Below are 21,437 nucleotides of genomic sequence, written 5' to 3'. Positions count from 1 at the left end.
CCGTTTTGGTCGACGTGTTTCGCATCGACGTTTAAATATCCTCCACGTGAGTGCGCGCGCGCGCGGACGATTTCTTTTTCTCTTTCTCTTTTTCCCTCTGTCTCTCTTTCTTTCTCTTACATGCGTACACAGATACGTACACAGATACGTACACACAGAGATGCCTTTTGGAACAACAATTCAATTAAGGAATTTTTTGAGCTTTGGACTTGAAAAAAATTTTTCCTGAAACGATCATCTCTTCTTTCTTTTTTTTCTTTTTTTTTTATCATTGATTGATACGATAAGAGAGAGATAGAGATAGAGATAGAGATAGAGATAGAGATAGAGATAGAGATAGAAATAGAGACAGACATAGAAATAGAGATAGAAAAAGATAGATAGATAGATAAATAGAGAGAGAGAGAGAGAGAGAGAGAGAGAGAGAGAGAGAGAGAGAGAGAGAGAGAGAGAGAGAAAGAGAGAGAACACGAGTCAGTTTCATGGAATTATACATTCTTCTTCTCCCTCTCTTTCTTTCTCTTTCTTTCTGTCTCTTTTTCTCTTTCTATCTCTTTCTTTCCCTCCCGCTGTGTTTTATGGCGCGCGTGCACGCACACGTTTTCGAATGGACCGTGGAAAGGTAACCGAGAAACGATGGACACGATTTTCGAGATTTTCCCAGAATGGCAGAACGACGCTCTTATTATCGATATTTCTAGAACGTTAATACTATCAAACTCGTTATCTTTCCTTCCTTGATAATGCTACAATAGAAAAAATATGGAAACGAGTATATGTACAAGGAACTTTATATGGTCCTAGCCGAGTAACGACGTACTTGCGCGCACATTAGCACACACACACACACTTTCTCTTACTCTTCTTTTCCTTTCTCTTTTTCTTTTTCGTTTTCTTTTTCTTTTTCTTTTTTTTTTTTTTTTTTTTTAACTTTTCCCTTCGACGTTTCCTTTTTTCTTTTTCCTATCTCTTATAATACACTAAAAACAACGAAGCTCGAGGAGAGTATTTAAGTAAAACTTAGATTGTCTTTCATCAACGATAATGAACTAAATAACAATATTTAACAATATTTTACATTCTATCCATTACTTTTTGTTCCTATACCCTTTTCTCATGCCCTCTTCTCTTTCTCTCTCTTTTTCTTTTTTTCTTTCTTTTTCTTTTTCTTTTTTCTCCTTATCCTCCTCCTCTTTGCCCCTTTCGAATCGATAACAACAATTGGAGAAAAGTCCTTCTATTCACTCGTCGCATCCTTTAAACAGTGTTTACGCGAAATGGAACGTTCTTAAGGCATCTCGCACACGAGTCTTAATAAACAAGGTACACTATTTCTCTCTCTCTCTCTCTCTCTTTTTCTTCCTTTTTCTTTTCTCACTCTTTCTTATTTATCTTTACTGCCACTCTGGATAAAGGTATCGCTCTGGTGCGAGCTCGGTCAGCCGAATCTCGTTTACGTTTCCACGGCTGGATTTTGCGCCAGGGCAAAAGGGTCTGCTCCCCGTCCCTTAGGTACATTCGATTATATGTGGCTGGGAGGTTTCTATTACGCTTGGCCTCGCCACCGGGTTCTCCAAGTTATGAAGAGATGTAGTGTGCGGCCCATGCGTCGATCCGTGCCTCTCATAGTTCTCGATGTGTTCCAATTCGCATTCCTTCGGTATGGTTCCTAAAACGAAGAAAATTTTCTTCGTTTTAACATCGCCAATAAAAACGACGAATAATCCTATGAATTTTCCATGTCAAAGTTTAAAATTTTTCATATATTTAAATATCAAATTTAATAATAGGTATTTGAAAACAAAAAGTGTGTGTGTGTATATATATATATATATATATATACATACATACATATATACATACATATATATATATATATATATATATTTATATATATAGGTAATAGTTCTTGTTTAATTTGTGTAAATAAAATGTTTCAAGTAAATTGCAATGTAAATTTATGAGTAAAGTGAATTAATGATAAAGTGCAATTGTCTGAATAAATTGCATTTGTTCAGAAATAAATCATAAGACAACGGTTTAAAATAAGACTTTTAAAGATCTTTCTTCTCCTTACTCGTCGATGTCTAAATATGAAAATCTAAATAAGTTAATACCACGAAGAAAGAAGAAAGTGAAAGAGAACACTTACCAACATTCATGTCAGGACCATACTCGTAATATGTTGGCGAGCCAACGGCAGCTGCGAGAGCGAGTTCATCCTCGATACTGTTCGGTCTGCAACTGGTCGTTTTCCAATGAGTTCTCAGGCCACTCGCACTAATATATTTTTTGTCGCAGCCTTGACAAGTGTAAGGCCTTTCGTTCGTGTGCAGTCTCTTGTGTAGCTTCAAATGAACGAACTGGGTGAATTTCGCTGGGCAAAGGTCACAAGCATAGGGCTTTTGGCCGGAGTGTAATCTGAGATGAGTCTTTAGATTCGAAGTAGAACTGAACCTCTTTTTGCAGATCTCACACTGATGAGGTTTTTCGCCTGCGTTAAAAATAATATCGTTTCGTTAGTTTATGATCACGGAATTACGATATTTATTTGAGTTAGAAAATTCACTTACCAGTATGCACGAGATGATGTTTCTGTAGATGCGCCAGTTGCGTGAAGCTTTTGGTGCAGACATTGCACTTGAACGGTCTCTCACCGGAATGCGTTCTGAGATGAACTTTAAGATTCGATAGTTGACCGAAGGTCTTACAGCAGACGTTGCACTCATAGTGCATCTTTCCGTCTTTCTTCTTAAGTGGATAAGGCAACGACCTATAACCCCTCGATCCCTGAGAGTTCGGGCTGAGCGAGCCACTTTGCGAGCAACCATGATCGTCCGGGGAGAGAGAACTCGCCGGCGAGTATCTGTGATTGAGGGACCCGGAGGAAGTGGAATTCGCGTGAATGGTAAGTCCAGGATGATGGCCAAGGTGAAGATTGTGCGTGCCTGCGATCAGGCCAGCCTGACTCCCGTCGATCTGCATAGTCGTCGAGGAGGTTGGAAGTTGATGACTACTGCTTGGAACATCAAGACGTCTACCGTCCGACGTTCTTTCGCCATATACGAGGGCGCCGTTGTTACCGGTGCTCGGGGTTGGAGAATAAGCCGTACAGTTGATCGACAGAGGAGTCGCGCCATGATGAAGTGTTCCGTTCTGATGATAGAGACCGTACGAATAGGGAGAAGGTGATTGGATCGGTGATATCGGCGAAACTGAGTTTTGATGATTGCTGCTAGCACTACCGACACCACCATTACCACCACCACCACCAGCACCACTACCACCACCACCACCACCACAGCCACCGACACTACCACCGACACCATTACCACAACCACCATTAACAACACCACCACTACCACCACCAGCACTATTACTACCACCGGAATTTGAATAGACCGAACTCGACTCTATTTGACAACCTCCGGAATTGGCCGAATATAAAATCGTCGGTGTCGAGGAGGGACACAATGGTGGAGAATTTGCTGGAGACGGGCTCTTCGTTTTTCGTTTTGGAAGACAAGAGGAGCTTGCGACATTCGAAGACGATGTCAAGATCGTGCTCGAGGGAAGCACGCCGCTATTCGAATGCGGATTAATGCCTGGGCTGCTCGATGAGTGCACGTTTCCAATATGAGCCGTTGCATTTCCGTTGTTCGTTCCCGTACTCGAATGAAGATTACCCGTGCTCGAATGAAGTCCACTGGTTGGACTCGGGATTGGTATGGGACCATGATTACTGGTGGTGGAATTTACGCAGGATTCAGTCTGCATTGGTAAATTTGAACTTGAGTCCGGACTGCACGGTAAGATATTGCCATAACGATGAGACTTTTTGTATGAATAAGCCATCTCCGTGGGGCTCGAAGGCGGTGGTGTCACCGAATCTGCCGTGTGACTCTGATGATGGTTCTGTTGATGATGCTGTAGCTGATGTTGTTGCTGATGTTGATGCTGTTGCTGTTGCTGCTGTTGTTGTTGCTGTTGTTGTTGTTGTTGTTGTTGTTGCTGCTGCTGTTGCTGCTGCTGCTGTTGTTGCTGATGATGATGGTGGTGATGTTGATGATGATGATGTTGCTGCTGTTGCTGCTGTTGTTGCTGTTGTTGATGGTGATGATGATGAAGATGAGGATGATGATTGTTGTTATTGTTGTTATTATTGTTATTGTCGGTGCTATTTCGTAGGAGAATATTTTCGAGGATGGAACTGCTAGGACTCGTTATGTAGGGTGGTCTCGTCGTGGCAGGTACGTTGCCTTTGACCTCTGGCTCGTAAAACGGCTTCGGATTTTTTTCCGTCTCGTCCTCGCTTACCATCGACAGAAGAGTCGTTTTTTGAAGCATCACAGGCGACACGGACTTTTGTATCTCCGGGCTCATCGCTCTGCTTGCTATCTCGGGATTTTTCTCCTTTGCTGTACCATCCAAATTGCTCTTCGTACCGCTTTGAAAATTACCGTACGTCTTCGTTATCTTGATCTTTACCTTTCTGTATTCGTTCTTCGCGGCCACGTTGTCCGGCTTTAACGGTTCGTTGCTACACACGGAGGACTTTGAGTTCTTGCTAAAGTCGAGAACGTAGTTGTTCTCCGAATCGGACTCGCTGCTCTCCTCCGGCGGGGTCAAGATCTCGTCGTGGTAACCGTTCGAGTGGTAACCTTCGTCGGACCTCACGGAACCATCCGTTGGCGTCATTTGCGATCGTCTCTCGTAAATCGACGAGTCCTTCAACGGTGATACCACGTCGACGCTTGCCGAAAGTTCCGTCGGTAACGCCGATTGCTGTACTTGCTGACCTATCTCGAGAATAATATGGAACAAAAAGGAAAAACAAATAAAAAAAATGAAAAAAAAAGAAAAAAAAAAGAAAAAAAAAAGAAAATCCGATAATATAATATCGATAATTCACATTTATAATAAAAAAAAAATAAATAAATAAAATAAAAAAAAATAAAAAAAAAATGAAAAATGAACTTACGTATTCTTTGAAGCATCAATTCACCAGTCAACGGGTAATTCAGACGTTCCGCGAACTCTCTACAATACCATACTAATAGTTCTTGATTCGGAAGTATCGGCTTAATCGTGTAAAAATAAATGTTCATCTGCAACATAAAAAGTAAAAGAATATAATCGTCTCGTCGTACAGATAATAAATGAAGGATAATATCGAAGTCGGTTATATGTCGTTTTACCTTATATTGACACGCTATTAGATTTTGCGATTCGGACGAGTACGCTGGGTTTACGTAACGCATCCAATTCGACTTTTGAACGTCGTAACCATCGATGTAGTAGAACAACTCGTTGTTCTTGTATACCTGAGAATTCGCAAAGATCGCGTTATTACTTGCCCGTTACATATGACAGCCTAAGAAAATTGTCTTTCATTCCCGGTTATATTAACAGGTACGTATAATCAAAGTTCTTAACATAATATGTGAATTAACGTTTATATGCGTCATTTTCTTCGTAGAAAATAATCGATTAAAGTACAAACAATAAGTTTACCAGAAGGAAATTAGAAAATATTAAAAAGTTAACGTAAGAGTCGTTTGCAAGGAATCGAAGTTCATCGTAACGAATTGATGAGTTACGAGTCATCGATGGCTTCGCGGCTTTCGTTTTAAGGCTTGCTCGATCTGTTAAAACCAGTTTCTGGTCTTGGTAGTCTTTTCTCTCTCTTTCTCGTTGCTGTGTACGCGCGCGCACAGCATCTTTGGTTTCCCACCTCGTTCGTCGATCTCGTAAGAGCACGTATGCGCGTTTTCAACTTTTCCTTTTTTTTTTCTTTTTCCTTATGTTCTTTTTTTTATCGATACTCATATCGTCTCGTGTTATCGACGATAAATTTGAACGTTCGTGTGTACGAAAAGATGATGTTTTCTAATCGATTCTAATTCTTACCCTCCAAAAGTACTTCCTGTTTGCATCAGCGGGCACCGAATCCTTGGTATAAACCTGGCCCACTAGTGGTCCGAAACGCGTACCCTTTGGGATATAACTTGTACTCCAGACGCCCAACATCTATGCATAGATCAAACGAGATAGACGATTAACGAGATTGTATTATATTATCTTATTATAATATTTATTCATTTATTACGAATTACGAGTTCACTTCAATGAAATCATTAATCCGAATCCATGCTCGTTTAATAGTTTCTTAAAATCATATATTTTCATATGAGTATGCAAATAACAAAATTTTAACTATTATCTCAACCTCGATCTAACATAATCTATCTATTAATACACGAACATAACGGTGATAAGTGGGTTAGTATTTTATTATATTTACTAGTTTCCATAGAGCATATTGCACGTCGATACGGGGAATGAAAAATAAGACGATCGCATTCGTCTTAAAAGCAAATGAAAATATTTCCTAGAATTTCCCCTAGATTCTTTTTTTCGGAAACAGTAAAAAGGCTTTTCCATCATAATAATATTCCTCGCGTCTCAGTTACGTTTTAAGCGTGAACTTTAAATGCACTTACGTTCGGTCCATGATCACACTTTACAAGTTAATTAGCTTTGTGATGCTCGATCGAGTTTGATAAAATACTGTCCCTCCTTTCGTGTACACATTTACGAGCATGGAATCAGAAGTTAGGTCAAATATCGATCGATACGGTGACTTTCGTTATTCTATGGGGGTACGATACGACGTAGAAAAGATTACAAGAAAATAGATGAGTTAGCATCGTAATCGTAATATAGCGTTGTTCGATCGTCTCGCGACTCTCACCGAGGAGGTCTCGAGAAAGGATTCTTTCGTGGATGAACGTACATCGTTGAGGGCTTGAGAGGGCTTGAGTACGAGGTTCCTCGGCAACGAAGCTTCCGCTCGATTGGTATCGCTAGGTGATGCCGTAACATCCGGTACCAAGTATACGGCATGTTGCTCGAATTCCTCCTCCCTCAAGGTCGCGTGATCCCATTCACTGGCCTCCATCCTTTACTGCAAGGAATAACATTTAATTAGCTTATAAATATTTATCGAGTACACAAACGTTTCTTTTTAAATTATTCACAAGTGTTTTTAACATTTTTCTTTTATCATCTTATATGTAATTTTCTAAGATGGGGGAATTCTCATTATCGAAAGATAATATTGTTTTTCAAAAACTGTCCGAATTGTTCCAATGAAATCGTACTTTCATTTTTATGAATAATTTTCTTTTGCGACGAAAGACGTAATACGGTACTAATATCAGGCTCTCTATGAATAAAGTTATCTACTGCAAAAGGCAGTTTTTTTATCAAAGCCATTATTAAAATCGTTAAACGATCTAAGCTAAGCGATAACAAATTTAGCTCAATATAAAAATTCTTTTTTTAGAGCGATATATAACCACCAATATGAAACTAATCCGGCTAACGATAATTAAAATCACTCGTCCGTAGGTTTTTTCTTGGCTACGGATTTTCCAAAGAATTTTTTTCTAATATCATTCAATGATCTTTTAAATGCAACTTTTAAGTGCTTTAAAATGTTCTTAATGAATTTACGACTTTAATAGAATTTTTCGATGCAATTTTCGAACCGTTTTTTGTTTGATCTCTGGAAGAGGAGAAAATTTAGTTTAAACAGTTTGTTCTTAAAATAAAATGATCGGTCATCGTAAAAATATTTGTCTCTCGATGGAAACTAAAAATGAATAAATCGACAAGAAAAGACTATTTAGGAGGTGTTGAGAAGTCTCTCTAAGATGATATTCATCCTTGTCTGATATATATATATATATATATACATCAGATATATGTCCGTATACATACATATATATATATATACGGACATAACTTAATTACTCGGGATCGGAAATAGTAGTAGATTCAAAAATAAATTCGTCAGTTACAAATATTGAATTGCAGGGTAGTAACAAGACAAATAACATCGTTAGACTCGATTAATCGTGAAGAGTCAAGAAAGAGGTATCGTTTGGTATGGATTCTAAATAACTTTGATCAAAAAAAAAGAAAAAGGAATCAACCTATAAATATCGAAATCTTAAATCAATCGAGAGAAATCAAGACGAAAAGCATTATCTTTCTTAAGGATGTATCCTTTTTATTATAAGCTTTCGATTGGTGGTGGTGATGCAACGCTTTAACATCGCGAAAGTGAAACCCGTCCACGCATTGATCGACTGCAGCGGCGAAAGGGGATGGGGATGGGTGGGAGCATAAACTCTAAAGTCCAATCCTCGCCGCCGCCACCGCCAGCACCGCCGCCGCCGCCGCCGCCGCCGCCGCCACCGCCGCCGCCACCACCATCACCATCACCACCACCATCACCACCACCACCATCACCACCGGTCGAGTTTTCGCCGCTCGTTGAATTTTGATTTCCGTGAAAATCGCGCACGAATGCTATCTTCAGCATTCCCCATCGACGATTCCCTTTACGGTTCTCTTTCAATGACTTTTTTCAGCTCACGTGCGAGAGTTCAATGACCGCTCTTTTAAATCGAAGAACCGCTACGTTCATAGAATCCCCTCTTGCCTCTACTTCTGCCTCTGCCTCTACCTCTGCCTCTGCCCCTGCCTCTGTCTCTATCCCTTCGCCTTTCTCCTCTTCCTACCATTCGCGACATTCCTTTCTATATCTTTAACCGAAATCATCCATAATCGATTTGACCAAGATTCGTCGATTCGTTTTCGCGCGTAAGAGGATGAGGTCGTTTCTCTTAAGTAAAAGTTTATCAAATTGATAATATTATCTAGTGACTCACGGCTCGCGTTTTTCGGAGCATCGGTCGGCCAAACGTCGAAGGCGTCGGCGATCTGGCTGTTCTCTCTCTCTCTCTCTCTTTCTCTCTCTCTCTTTCTCTCTCTCTCTCTCTCTCTCTCTCTCTCTCTCTTTCTCTCTCTTTCTCTCTCTTTCTCTCTCTTTCTCTCTCTTTCTCTCTCTTTCTATATCTATCTCTATCTCCCCTTCTCCTTCACTCTCTTTCTTTTAGCGATTCTCACGAATCAAAGCTCTCTTTTCTCTCTCTCTCTCTCTCTCTCTTTTTCTCTATTTCTATACGAGCGAAAGGAGAGGATCGGCTTCCCTTCTCTCCTATCTTCGGCTCTCTTACGTGATTCTGTGATTTCTTAAAGAAATCGGCATTTCGAGTCTCAGGAAAGAAGAATTAGCTTCGTCTTCGCATGAGTGGCCTAACCAGAGTGCTACCGCACCGGCTAACCTTGCGTTCGTTAACGTCAACATTTATTTGTCAACTCGTTCGGGGAAATCGATCTTGAGCGAATCGATCGGCCTATGACGCAACAACGATCGCGTCTATCTCTCTTTTCTTTTTTAGTATTCGGCAGGTTCGTTCGTTCGAATGCACGAATGCATGAATTCACGAGTGTACGCACGCAGATACGCACGCGGGAGTTATCGATTATCAGGACATCGGAAAAGGGAAATTACGATGGATTTGAGCTGTCCTCGCTCACGACCATCCACGATGCTCTCTCTCTCTCCTTCTCTACGCTGTTTATCAACAAGCACCGCACGACAAGCAATCGTCGATCTCCTTCTTTGAAGCTTTTCTTATCTTCTCCGATCGATTAATTGTCACGACTTCTTTTTCTTCTTATATTTTATAATCTTCAAATTCACTAGCACTACCACCAACACCAAAAGCAAGCCACCTATATGCACAGTACAAACATCTCTATTTTCTTTCTTCTTTTTCTTCTTACGATTTATTAGAGTTTATTTTGTTTTTGAAAAAAAAAGATCCCGAGCTAAAAACACTCACACGCACTTACACCCTTTTCTTTACCCTTCCACTTTTTACCCTATCGATAAGCTACCTTTCCTCGAGATTTGACGATGACCAATAGAGATGGTTTGGGAATAACTCCAAAGCCTTCGTTCGTTCCTCTTTTTAATTTTACGAGGAGGCAAAAGAGGCGTAGAATTTTCCGCGTTGCGCGCCGCGGAAATTGCTCGGAGGACAGCTAGGATCGATCGTTTCGAGCTTCGAATTTTCTACGTCCGAGTTGGAAGGGTAGGTTCGCGATGGTACGTTCGTTTAGTTCTATTTTCGGGAAGCTTCCTTTTCGAATTTGCACCAGATGAGTTTCGAGAGGTTCGCGAGCTCCTGTTATTCTCGTAGGAGACGTGGAAAAGGACGGTCTCCGCTTGCTCGGTTCTCGCGGATAGCAGGGAGAGAGAGAGAGAGCGGTGTGCGTGGAACTCGGTTAGACCTGACCTAGCCCAACGCGAGTCGGCTTGCCGAGTCCTCCCTTCCTCCCTTCCACCCTTCCTTCCTTCCTTTCTCCCCTGCTTTCCTCCCCTGCCACTCACTCGCTATTGGTCGCTGTTCTGTCTCTCTCTCTCTCTCTTTCTCTCTGTCTCTCTCTCTCTCTTTCTCTCTCTCTCTCTCTCTCTCTCTCTCTCTCTCTCTTTCTCTCTGTCTCTCTCTCTCTCTCTCTCTCTCTTTCTCTTTCTCTTTCTCTTTCTCTCTCTCTCCCTGTGTGTCTCTCTTTCTATCTCTCTCCCTCTTTCTCGAACGCGTTGCGCCGGTGTGTGCGAGCAAAACTGGCAGAGAAGAGCAGAGGTGGTGCATTTCTCTGCGCTGCGCTTTCGATCGACCCGCTCCCAGCTTTCCTCTCTCTCTATCTTTCTCTCTCTCTCCTTCCTTTGACTCGACTCTCATCCCCTCACCCTCTCCTGCATTTCCACCTCACACCCTCGCTCAACTTTCTCCCTCCAGTCTCGACTCCCGTTCTCGTTACCCGTTTCAACCCCTTCACCTACTCCAACGAGTGCAACTACGTCTCTCTCTCTCTCTCTCTCTCTCTCTCTCTCTCTCTCTCTCTCTCTCTCTCTCTTTCTCTTTCTCTCTCTGTTTCGTTGCAAGGTGCATGCGCCGATCGCTTCTAAGTTTAATTGTTTCAACAACTTCCGGATATAATAAGCTCCGTCGGTCGACAAAAAAGCAGGCGAAAGTGCTCCTCGCGAATCAATCTCAAAGAAGATATTTCGAGATGAACAATTAATTATGAATTCTACTTTGGATTTAGGATTAAAGTTTTCTAAGCTATCGTTAGATCGGTGAAATTATTAAGTTTGTTTTATATTTTTTATATTAATATCCTTCCCATTTTTTTTCTTTCCTCCTATTTCCCAATATTCTCACGTATGATATCTTTTCTAGGCGGCGTAGTCTCGATTCTTCCGTATTCACAGCACATAAATCCAATGGAAATCGATCCGCGACCCTGTAAACGTATGCGTAAACTTTTTCGTTCTTCATAGACGTAGCTACCTTTACGTACGTGCAAAAATATCGTCTTTTTACGTACGTATTATTTCTCGCAAAATATTTTTGGACACAGATAAAACATTATTAGGGATCGTTAAAAACATAATACGTTCGACATTCATCTGGTATATCTCGTAAGGGGATTGGTTCCGTAAGTACTAAAGTCAGGGTCGTTCAAGATCAGTTACCTTCCATTTTCATTGGCTAAACGCATTTTCGAATAAGTGACTTCGTTTTTTCCTCACTTCACGCGTCGTCAATTTCGAATTAGAAGGATTAATGCTTTGTCTTCGAAAAGAAAAGAAGGTTGACAAACCGCAATTTGTAGAGAAGTATGTTGCTGCTCTCTCTCTCTCTCTCTCTCTTTTTCGATCTTAATTCCAAAGACCGGTCTCGATTTTATCTGTAAAGTTACGTGAGCAAAATCTTTTTTTCTAGGACCTCGGTCGTCCAATAGCAAATTTGCTCGCAATTCGACTATGATGATAATGATAACGACGACGACGACGACAACGACGACGAACACGACAACTACGAGAGCGTCGACCTCTTCCTTGATTTTCACAACTACTCACGGAATCCTTCCTTCCCCTAGCGAAAGAAAGAAGTTTTCGCGCGAATCGACGCTCGACGACTACTAACCCAGATACGTTACTTCGGGTCGATGATCTTTTCTCTCCTCGAAGACAGGCAGATCTATAAGACCATCATTTTCTATGGTTCTTCCTACTCAATGCATTAGACGAATCTTCTTTTCTTTTTTCTTTTCATTTCGCTAAGAAAACTTCAATCTCTTGGATGAGAACTCGTACATATATACATATGTTCGTATGTATATATATATGTGTGTGTGTGTGTATATATATTATATACATATTTTTTTTTTACTATCTAATATATTTCTAAATAACTCGCATGTTCAAATCATCGAGCGGAGATAATTTTAGCGACGAAACGTTACTCCAAAGTGAAACGTACGACGGCCTTAACAATTTCTAGAAGAAGGTCAAATGCATCAACGTGTTCCGGTTCGAAGCTACGAGTGTTATCGACCTCGGGCTAAGCCAGACGTGTCGGCAAAGCCTAGACGTTATTGAAAATTTCTTCCGAAACCTTCTTTACGTGTTTATCGGGAATGCGAAAGATACCGTAAAAGTCGCTGCGACGCGTTCATGGCGCTAAAGAAAAAGAAAAAAAAAGGAAAAGAAAAAGAAAAAGAAAAAGAAAAAAGAGAAAAAGTAGTCAGCAACCGTCGCGTCGTTTTAAAGGCCGTCATACTCTTGGCTGGTAGCGAAATGTAAACCGGAAAAGCGAAGAGCAAGTGAATTAGCGAAGTGAGTCCGCGATTCCCCTTCCCAAGTTGCGATCTACGGGCCCTCTCCTACCGCTTCGTCCTTCTTTCTCCTCGTTCACTGCGACGTTCGCAGCACCTTCTTCCATTCTCTCGCCACGGATCCGAAAGAAGGTCTCTACCGGTCGTTGTCCCACTTGGAGGTCTACTTGGACTTGGACTTGGACCACACCATAGGTATGGTGCGCTGAGTAACGAGGTTCCGATATCCCCATAGGGGATCCCCTTTTACACCTACCTACGCGTTCTCGCGCCCGTACGTGTGTGCCTTCCAGGGGCGGATCATCATCGATGTTTATCTTCGTTCGTTCTTCCTTTTTTCCTTTTTTTTTTCTTTTACTTTTTTCTTAGAAACAAAAAGTCCAGTCTTACGAGAATATACGGTTGTTTAAGCAAACGTTGCATCGGAGCTACGAGTTATTTCGTTTCGATTTAATTTTAACGTGCAAAAGTAACGACGACGATATTGAACGTCATGCTCGATCCGTTCCTGTAGAGTGGCACGTTCCGCCATCGAAACCAAACCGCATTACTCGCCTAACTGTACATAGCAGTGTGTGTACCAAGGTACCGTATAGGTACGACGACTAAACGATCGTAAAACTGTGAGTGCGCGAGGACGCGTCCACACGTGGGCCACTATGCGCGCGTCTATGCGTGTACAGGTGCGCCAGGTACCGTTCTACGACCGGACAGGAGACACGGCCAAAAGTAAAACCGAATTCGTTTTCGGTAAAGCCTCATGCTGTACGATCTCTACGTACTGTAGTACGTGTTAAAAGCGTAAGACATATACACAATTTGTTCTCTTTTTCTCTCTTACACCTTCTCTCTCTCTTTCTCTCTTTTGCATCTTCTTTCCTCTTGTCCTGCGAGATCCTTTCGACGATCGTATTATGCATCGTGAAGGCGAAGACCTCCCGAGTCGACTATATACTCCTTAAAAGGAAACTTCGGCATACACGGGTTCTTATGTAACGTGCAGAGCAATCGTCACGTCAAGTCAAAGACATCGACTTCGCTGATATTCTCACCTTCGACTGTTTCGAAATTATAAAAATTTTTTTATAGAGAATATCTACAACGATAGCAATTTGGTCGAGCATTGACATTTCTCTTCTTATTGACCCTGACTATATTAATATTTAATCTTTAATTTATCACTCTGGTTTAAAATTTGTCCTTCGTTAACACGACAAAGAGAAAATCTTTATACGGTATGAAAAGAGATAGCAAAAGTACAAGTGGAAACAGATGGGATCTGGTCAGCCCCGTGCGGTTTCCGCGAGCAAAGTAGTAGTGACCGACGTCAGGTCGTACGTGCGCCGGTGCTTTCAATGAGGCCACGTGATCAGTAGCAGTGGCGTAGTATCGAGGGGACCTGTCTTTCTTTCTCTCTCTCTCTCTCTCTCTTTCTCCTTTCTTTCTTCTCCTTTCCTCTCCACAGTCACGGCCGACCGCTATATCGCGTCTCTTGGCCGCTAGCGGGCTGCGCGGCTCGCGAGGACTGCGCGCTTTGCGCAGCTCGGTTCACCGTTCCGTCGGTTGTTGAACCCGACTCTCTTGCGCGCTGCATAACCCATTTTGTAATAGCACACTTCGTGCCGCGAACCGGCACATCGGCATCCTTATACGAAACGGACCGCTTTAACGATCTCTAACGTGTGTCTATCGCTATTGATGACGAATTTTCTTAAACCCTTTTTCCTTCGACATTTTCACTTTCAAACGAGTCCAACTTATATGTAAAACGTGTCTTCTGAACTCCATTATACCAAATCGAGATTGTTATTTGCATTACAAGGATTTTACTTTTTTTTTCTTTCAATATTTGTTCACGATGACACGAAATTCTTGATTGTCAATGTCGTATCCGTATCGTTGGTATCTAGGGTTAACAGTGTCTTGAGGCAAGTCGAACGCTTTCGTTTCTCGACAGCAGTAGTTGGCGCGTTTGATACAACTATAGAAATGTCTGTAATGAAATTTGTTGAATCTCAGTCGTTCTCTTTCTCTTTTCGTTCTGACCATATCGGCCATGAGCAAATGTTTCAAAAGTCGATTTATGATATAATATAAATAATTTGTCATTATAATCGATAGGATCAAATTAAAAATCGTTCAATATATCCTATTAGTACTTAATAGTTGTATGTGAGAAAGATTAAATAACGGAGTCCGCTCGTTTCCGCATTGAATGGCGAACTTCAATGTCAATGCCAGCCGCCCTTTCACCTTATATAACAAACGACCGTGCTCGCAGACTCCCGACTCGCGTACATATTATTCCTTTCGACCACGTTCGAATGCGTTAAACTTCCGACGAGAACAACAATCATTTTTCTATAATTTCGCCTTTGAACGCTCGCTTCCTCTCAGCCTATTTTGAATGTTTGAAGATATCTTTTTTTTTCTTTTTTTTTTTTTTTTTAATACGCCACGCTCCTAGATAAATGACGTCTAGTCGATCGTCAGAATATCAATAGTTCCAAGTCATTAAACAGTTACTGAGAAAATGTTAATTTTTTTTTATCACGATTTCGATTTGCAACAAGTATCATCATTATACTAATATGAGCCGATCGTTATCGAGTAATAATTTGATCAGCAAGATCTTTTTTAGTGCAAGAAAATAATCAATTTTTCTTAAAACAATAACTTTCGAAAGTGTTTTATTTCACTCGATCAAACTCAAGCTATGTTCGCGTACATCACTATCGCGTTGCTTCCTGCTTCGCTCTTTGCTCGCTTTCCATATTATTGCCTCGAGAGTTCGTACTAATTAATTATTAATTAATCAAGATTACCTTTCGAAATATCGAACGACGATAATGAAATTTGCCTTTTTCTTCCCCCTTTTTTTTCTAAATCCAGTGACTTTTTTTCTAGTTACAGTGACATTTCGATTTAGTATTATCTTTTTATTTTTCATGTACAGTAATGTCCACGTTTGCCTTCAGATCATACGATCGTTGATATTTTTGAAAAGTTCACAAAGTTAAAAAGAAAAAACCTTTTTGATTAAACATAGAAAAGTCATCGTACTTTGATTATTCTTCGATTATATTTTCGATGATTATTACGAATGAGAGAGTGTGTATTAATGAAAAAAAGAAAGAAAAAAAAACCAAGAAAAAAGAAAAAAAGAGAGAAAGAAAGAAAAAAGCGGGGGAAAAAATGTGAAAAAAGAAATAAGATAACAGACAAAGGACAAAGAAAATAAAAAAGAAAAAGGGAAAATGAGAAATAAGGACAAGTTGAATTTCCGCGTCGGTAAGGAAAAGTACGATGAAAAAAGTTGAACGGTTCGAGAGTGACTCGGCGCTGTCACTGGTCGGAGCAAGGCTAAAGAGAAGCGAAGTGAAGCGAAGGGAGGGAATCTCACGGCTGACGGCTGGCCGTGACTTTACTCAACTCAGCCGGCACTCAGGCCGGCGCAACGCGTCAATGTAGAACGGTCATTGACTCCTCGAGAGCTCGATTCGCGAGCCTCCTATATACCTAGTACCTACGGCTACGCTTACGCGCTACAAGTCGTACGCGTTCTAAAGAGACACCGGTTATATCGGATACTCTTTTCTCCTAAATTGACAAAAAAAAGAATAAAAAGAAAAAAAAGAAAAAAGGATTAAATTTGTCCCCTTTGAAATATCGAAATGAATTCTCTCATCTGTCATTCATAAACTTTTCATTATATATTATCTTAATACATTTAATGCTCTTAAATAAGAATTTTACTTTCGATTGATCTTATCGACTTTTTATTTTTTTTCTTTGCACTCTTTTCTCTCTCTCTCTCTCTCTCTCTCTCTCTCTCTCTCTCTCTCTCTTTCTCTTTTTTTTCTATCGCCAATGAAAATCCTCGAATTTTCTATGGTATTTATTAAAAATTTTAACGTGTTACGTTTTATTTTAATAAAATTTTTATAGATAAGATCGTCGTATTCCTTTAGCAAATGTAACCAATTTTAACGGTAACTCGGAACACGATAAACTCCAGATTCCACCGTGTTCATAACCGTGCAATCAAATTTCCACTGATATTTACCTTTGAATCGATATCGTGCTTGATAGCTAATTTAAAGATGAAAGAAAGATATTCGCTTACCGCAGAATTTTTCTCATAGATTGTCGTCGACGAGTTTCAAAGAAAAGAGATTAGGTGCTTTCTTTGGAAGCACCCTGTATAGACTGTTAATCGGGGTTATGGTACCGCGTAATACTTTGGGAATTTCAGTTTGTACGATGCGGAAAATGCGGGACAAGTTCGTTACACTCGCGTGGAATAGGTAGTATCTAATTTGACAAATTCTGATCTATTTATTTCTGTGTATTCTTTTTCATTTTATCCTGATATATTTATTTTACAAATAATTTAAGATATTTATTGATATATAAAAGAAACTTATTGATAAACTCGTAAGATTATCTTGTTAAAGTTTTTAAAAATTTATTCGAGAAAAAAAATAGAAAATGAATCTAAAGAAGGGGGAGTAGATTCGAAACGGTTTACGGAACCGTAAATACGGGACACCCCGTAGATGGTGGACGGTCATCGTTACGGTAACGCGTAATACTTTACGGCTCGACGTGTGTATTATCACGGAATCGCGCAGGACAAGCGCAATTTTTGCATGGAAAATGGCGCTACGGTACTTTCAGCTTCGCCACTCGCTCGCGGCGCTTGAATCTAGGCTAGGCCTAGGAACGCGACACGGTCATCGACCACCCCTGATTCCCTTTTTTCCGCTTCTCTAAAGACGGAGAAAGCGTTCCTATCTACCCTCATTTCGAATTTATTGAATATGATCGGTATAATCGCGTCTCTAATATTTGGAATTCGAGAAAACTAATGATCCTGTCGTGACCTTTGTATTTTGATTTTGTCAAGGAAAAAAGAACAAAAATAAAAACAAATTAAATAAAAATTAATTCCCATATTTTTATTCAGGAGATGATAGAACAAATTGAATTCTTCAAATTGAAATTTGAATAAGATTTTTCAATGAACAAAAAAGAAAAAGGAAAATGATGCAGCCGCAAAAGGTGAATCGACTGTTTCTATAAATCGTCTAGCCTATTCCTCCCCTCTCCTTCTCCCCTGTTCCAGAATGATTACGCCCGTGTAGGTTTGCAACGACCAAGACTTCGTATAGCGTTGCGCGTTTACCGTTATGTCACATTACTAGTCATTCGCGAACTCTTTCATTATTTTCTCTAGCGACGTGACCATCTCGAAATCGAAAAGAACGTTTCGTTTATATATATGCTATTTTGATTTATTCTTTTCCTTTCCCTTCAAAAGTTTTTGTACAGGTACAGATAAAGGAGAAATGCCCTTTCTCTTTCTCTCTTTTTCTCTCTCTCTTTTTCTCTCTCTCTTTCTTTTTTTCAATGGACCCAGCTTCGTCAAATTTTCATTTTGAGACGATATCTTTGAGGGTAAAGGTAACGGGGCACCGTTATGTCATATTAGGAAACCTAAGTGTTTAACGGTGTTCTCTTATGAACGAACCTGCTCTCTCTCTCGTAACGATCTATCGTGACGATCTTTTACCAACTCCTGTTACTTGTCTCTTTTTCTTTCTTATTATTAATTGCTTATTATATTTCTTATATATTTTTATTTTTTGTTTTTATTTTTCTTTTTCTTTTTCTTTTTTAATAAAACTCTTTGCAAGATCGTTCATAATAAACTTAATCGGATAAAAAAAAAAAAAAAAAGAAAATGTAAAAATGATAGAGAATATCGAATAATAAATTTGTATTCGGTGTTGCCAGGTTTCAGTATTTTGAAGGTCATTGACCTCTCATGTCCATACGGTTTCTTTTTTGTTTCTTTTTTTTCCTTTCTCCTTTTTTTCTCATTTTTTTCTTATTTAAATTATTTGATGTCAATAATGAGCTTGAACTCTCGATATTAGTTCCCCGGACATTTCAACTTTGCACAGCGATCGACCCTTTGTATTTTTCGCATGATCGTGTAAAAATTCACGGTAAATAAATCGATTATATCCGGTGCGCTCCGTGAAACGCGGCTTGCGTTATTGCTTTTACCGTTTCTTTTTTCTTTTTCTTCATTTTATAAGAGTTTCGTTCTCGTACCGTTAGGGACGAAAGCTCTTAAAGAACGAATACTAAGAAACACTTCTATAATGTAACAAGAACATCATACGATCGATTGAGGATCATCATCGAAGTATTATTTGAAAATGAAACGTAAAAGAACACTTTAGAATAGTTTAGCTGTCTATTTTTATATTATCTTGAGAAAAGTGTGTCACTTTGATTTCGCTTTTTTCTAAAGCTGAAAACAAAAAATATTAAACGGATTTGTCCTATGTCATACTGTGACAATATAATATAACTAAATGATATCATTGATATAGATATAAAACTGTTTTATTGTTTACGATTGTGAAAGAAAATTTTACTTTCATATTTTGAATAGGTTTGTCGATTACCAAATGAAATTATTCTACAAAGAATCGTAAAGAATCGTAAGGAATCGTGAGGAATCGTAAGGAGTATGTATCCACGACGTATCCTTGCGACAAGACGACGATCGATAAGCTAGTCGGCCTGGTGATCCCAAGTAAAGTCTAGCTGCTACGGTCCAGACGTTTTACGAATCGCGAAATAAAACTCGAAAGAAATTTGATTGACGAGTATCGCAATGTATAAGGTTGGGGGTTGGTCTTTTCTGTAACAAATAAAGTTTAGAACGCGATTCGTCGATGACATTTCGAAGGGAGTAGGTAAATTACACTTGTGTTCTTTTGCTCTCTCTCTCTCTCTCTTTCTCTCTCCCTCTCTCTCTCTCTTTCTCTTTCTCTATGCATGAATATGACAAGAATAACGAGAAAACGCGTTCTCTTTAACGCGTTCATATTGCCGCTATTCTCCTGATGGTGCGAGGTCAATGGCACGCGTGGACGATAACGAAGCGAGGACGCGTCTCCAGAAGCGAGAATACGAGTTATTACGAGTTTCCAACGTCGATTCACCTCTGTAGCACTCACCTTGCTGAGGGTTATCTGGAAGCCGATGGATCCCTTCCTCGAGCAGAATTGTCAAAATTTACACGTCAACGGTGTCACTGTCATACTTTCCGAAACGACGACGGTCGTCGATTGATCACGATCACGAACGACAACGTCGGATATCCTGTACTGTGTTATTGACAATCTTGTAGGAAGAAGACGTCGTCGACACTTTCAGAGAGTCCTTGGAAAAAGATCCAACGAGTGATCCGTGGAATGACGGCAGCGAATAGCCCGCAGTACTAAATAAATCCGTTGCAATAGATTTCCTTGAAAAGATCGTCTTCTTTCGCTTCTTTTCCTTAAAATGCAATCCGTTTGTTTTCTTTTTTCGGGGGAAATTCGCGGTAATGTACACGCGCGTGCGTGCACGCGTGAAGGAAAAACGGGGTACCGAACGAGGGAAAAGTATTGGATAGTTGCGGTATCGAAGTACCGCGAACACTTTGCTCTTCGCGCGGGCGAAGGAACACTGAGAGAGTCCTCGTCCTTGACGTACGGTCGTGTACACCGTGCGAAGCCGCGTGGTTTGGACTGACGAGTACGGCGAGTAAGGTGAGTCTAGGTGTCTCTTTCTCGCTCTCTTTCTCTCTCTCTCTCTCTCTCTTTCTCTCTCGTTCTCTCTCTCTCTCTTTCTCTCTCTCTCTCTTTCTTTCTTTCTCTCTTTCTCTACGCTCTCTTCCCCTACGAGCTGGCGTGTACGTGCACGCACCTACGTGTAAGCGAGTAGGACTTCGAGAGAGCGCCTCTGCGCGCGTATACGACGACGAGAGAGAGAAGAACCGGTGGAGGGCAGCGAGAAAGGAGAAGAGAGAAGGTGGTAGTAGAGGAGTCCGCTTGTGCCGCGGTTCCACCTCTCCCTTCTTCCTCCTCCTCCTCTCTCTCTCTCTCTCTCTCTCTCTTTTTCTCTTTCTTTCTTTCTTTCTCTATCTCTCTATCTCTCTTTCTCTCTCTCTCTCTCTCTCTCTTTCTCTCCCTCTTTCTCTCTCTCTTTCTCTCTCTCTTTCTCCTCTTCAACGAGGAGGAGCAACAACGGCAGCACAACTCTCGCGGTTCGTTCCTTCCTTCGACTTCGGCTTCGTTCCTTCGTTCGTTCGTTCGTTCGTTCGTTCGTTCGTTCGTTCGTTCGTTCCTTCGTTCGTTCGTTCCTTCGTACGTTCCTTCTTCATTCCCTCTCTTCTTCTCCTTCGGCTTTGCGGCCGATACACCTTCGTTTCGTTTCGTTCGCCTTCAGCATTCCCCATCGACAGGAACAACGGTACTTCCCCACCCCCCTGTTGCTGCCAGCCTCTCCTACCTCTCCCTCTCTCTTTTATCCTTTCTTTCTTCGTTCGTACCTACCTCTCTTTCGTCTCTTTTCATCTTACAACACTCGTTTCCCTATCCCCCCACACCTCCTTCTCATCCTCCCTCTCTTTTCACAAGAGTCGAGTTTACACGCGCGTAGCTACACGGTCTCTTCTTCCGTCTCCTCCTCTCCTCCACTTTTCTGGCCTTCCTTCCTTCGCCGGCAGCATGCTTTCCTTCTCTCTGGTTACTGACCTCCGAAAATACGAGCCCAGCATCGTCTTCCACTGTCTTCCGTCTTAACGGCCGAAGGACAACGATCGTCGAGCCAAAGACCGGTCCGGAAGGACGGCGATTAGAGAACAACGATGTGATACTCAAAGAAACCAATATTCCTTGGAAAAGTTCACCAATTCCCAAGGACGTGTTTATCCTTAGACGGATGACCAAAATGTTCACGGAGATCGAAAGTTCTCTTCCATT

General features: G+C 40.8%; 1 protein-coding gene across 3 annotated transcripts in view; it reads right to left on the bottom strand.

The window, feature by feature from the left end:
* The window catches only part of Blimp-1 (PR domain zinc finger protein 1), a 22,605-nt gene extending 2,437 nt beyond the window's left edge, over nt 1-20,168 (bottom strand). The window contains exons 1-8 of one of the 3 annotated variants that reach the window (XM_085658881.1): nt 19,647-20,168; nt 6,797-6,967; nt 5,911-6,030; nt 5,199-5,324; nt 4,982-5,108; nt 2,574-4,799; nt 2,153-2,494; nt 1-1,669 (exon numbers count right to left, since the gene is read on the bottom strand). The exon at nt 1-1,669 is cut by the window's left edge and continues 2,437 nt beyond it. In XM_085658881.1, coding sequence (XP_085515007.1) covers nt 1,509-1,669; nt 2,153-2,494; nt 2,574-4,799; nt 4,982-5,108; nt 5,199-5,324; nt 5,911-6,030; nt 6,797-6,961 — 3,267 coding nt within the window. In that variant the 5' untranslated portion in view covers nt 6,962-6,967; nt 19,647-20,168 and the 3' untranslated portion in view covers nt 1-1,508. Of the gene's footprint in view, nt 1,670-2,152; nt 2,495-2,573; nt 4,800-4,981; nt 5,109-5,198; nt 5,325-5,910; nt 6,031-6,796; nt 6,968-8,741; nt 8,826-19,646 lie in introns of those variants that run through there. The other 2 variants (XM_085658882.1, XM_085658883.1) reach the window with 2 other exon arrangements.
* Nucleotides 20,169-21,437: the final 1,269 nt, after the last annotated feature.

Source organism: Vespa mandarinia, chromosome 8 (assembly GCF_050613455.1).
Source record: "Vespa mandarinia isolate Hongniang chromosome 8, ASM5061345v1, whole genome shotgun sequence".
Classification (NCBI taxonomy): domain Eukaryota; kingdom Metazoa; phylum Arthropoda; class Insecta; order Hymenoptera; family Vespidae; genus Vespa; species Vespa mandarinia.
This window is presented reverse-complemented; position numbering and strand designations above follow the sequence as displayed.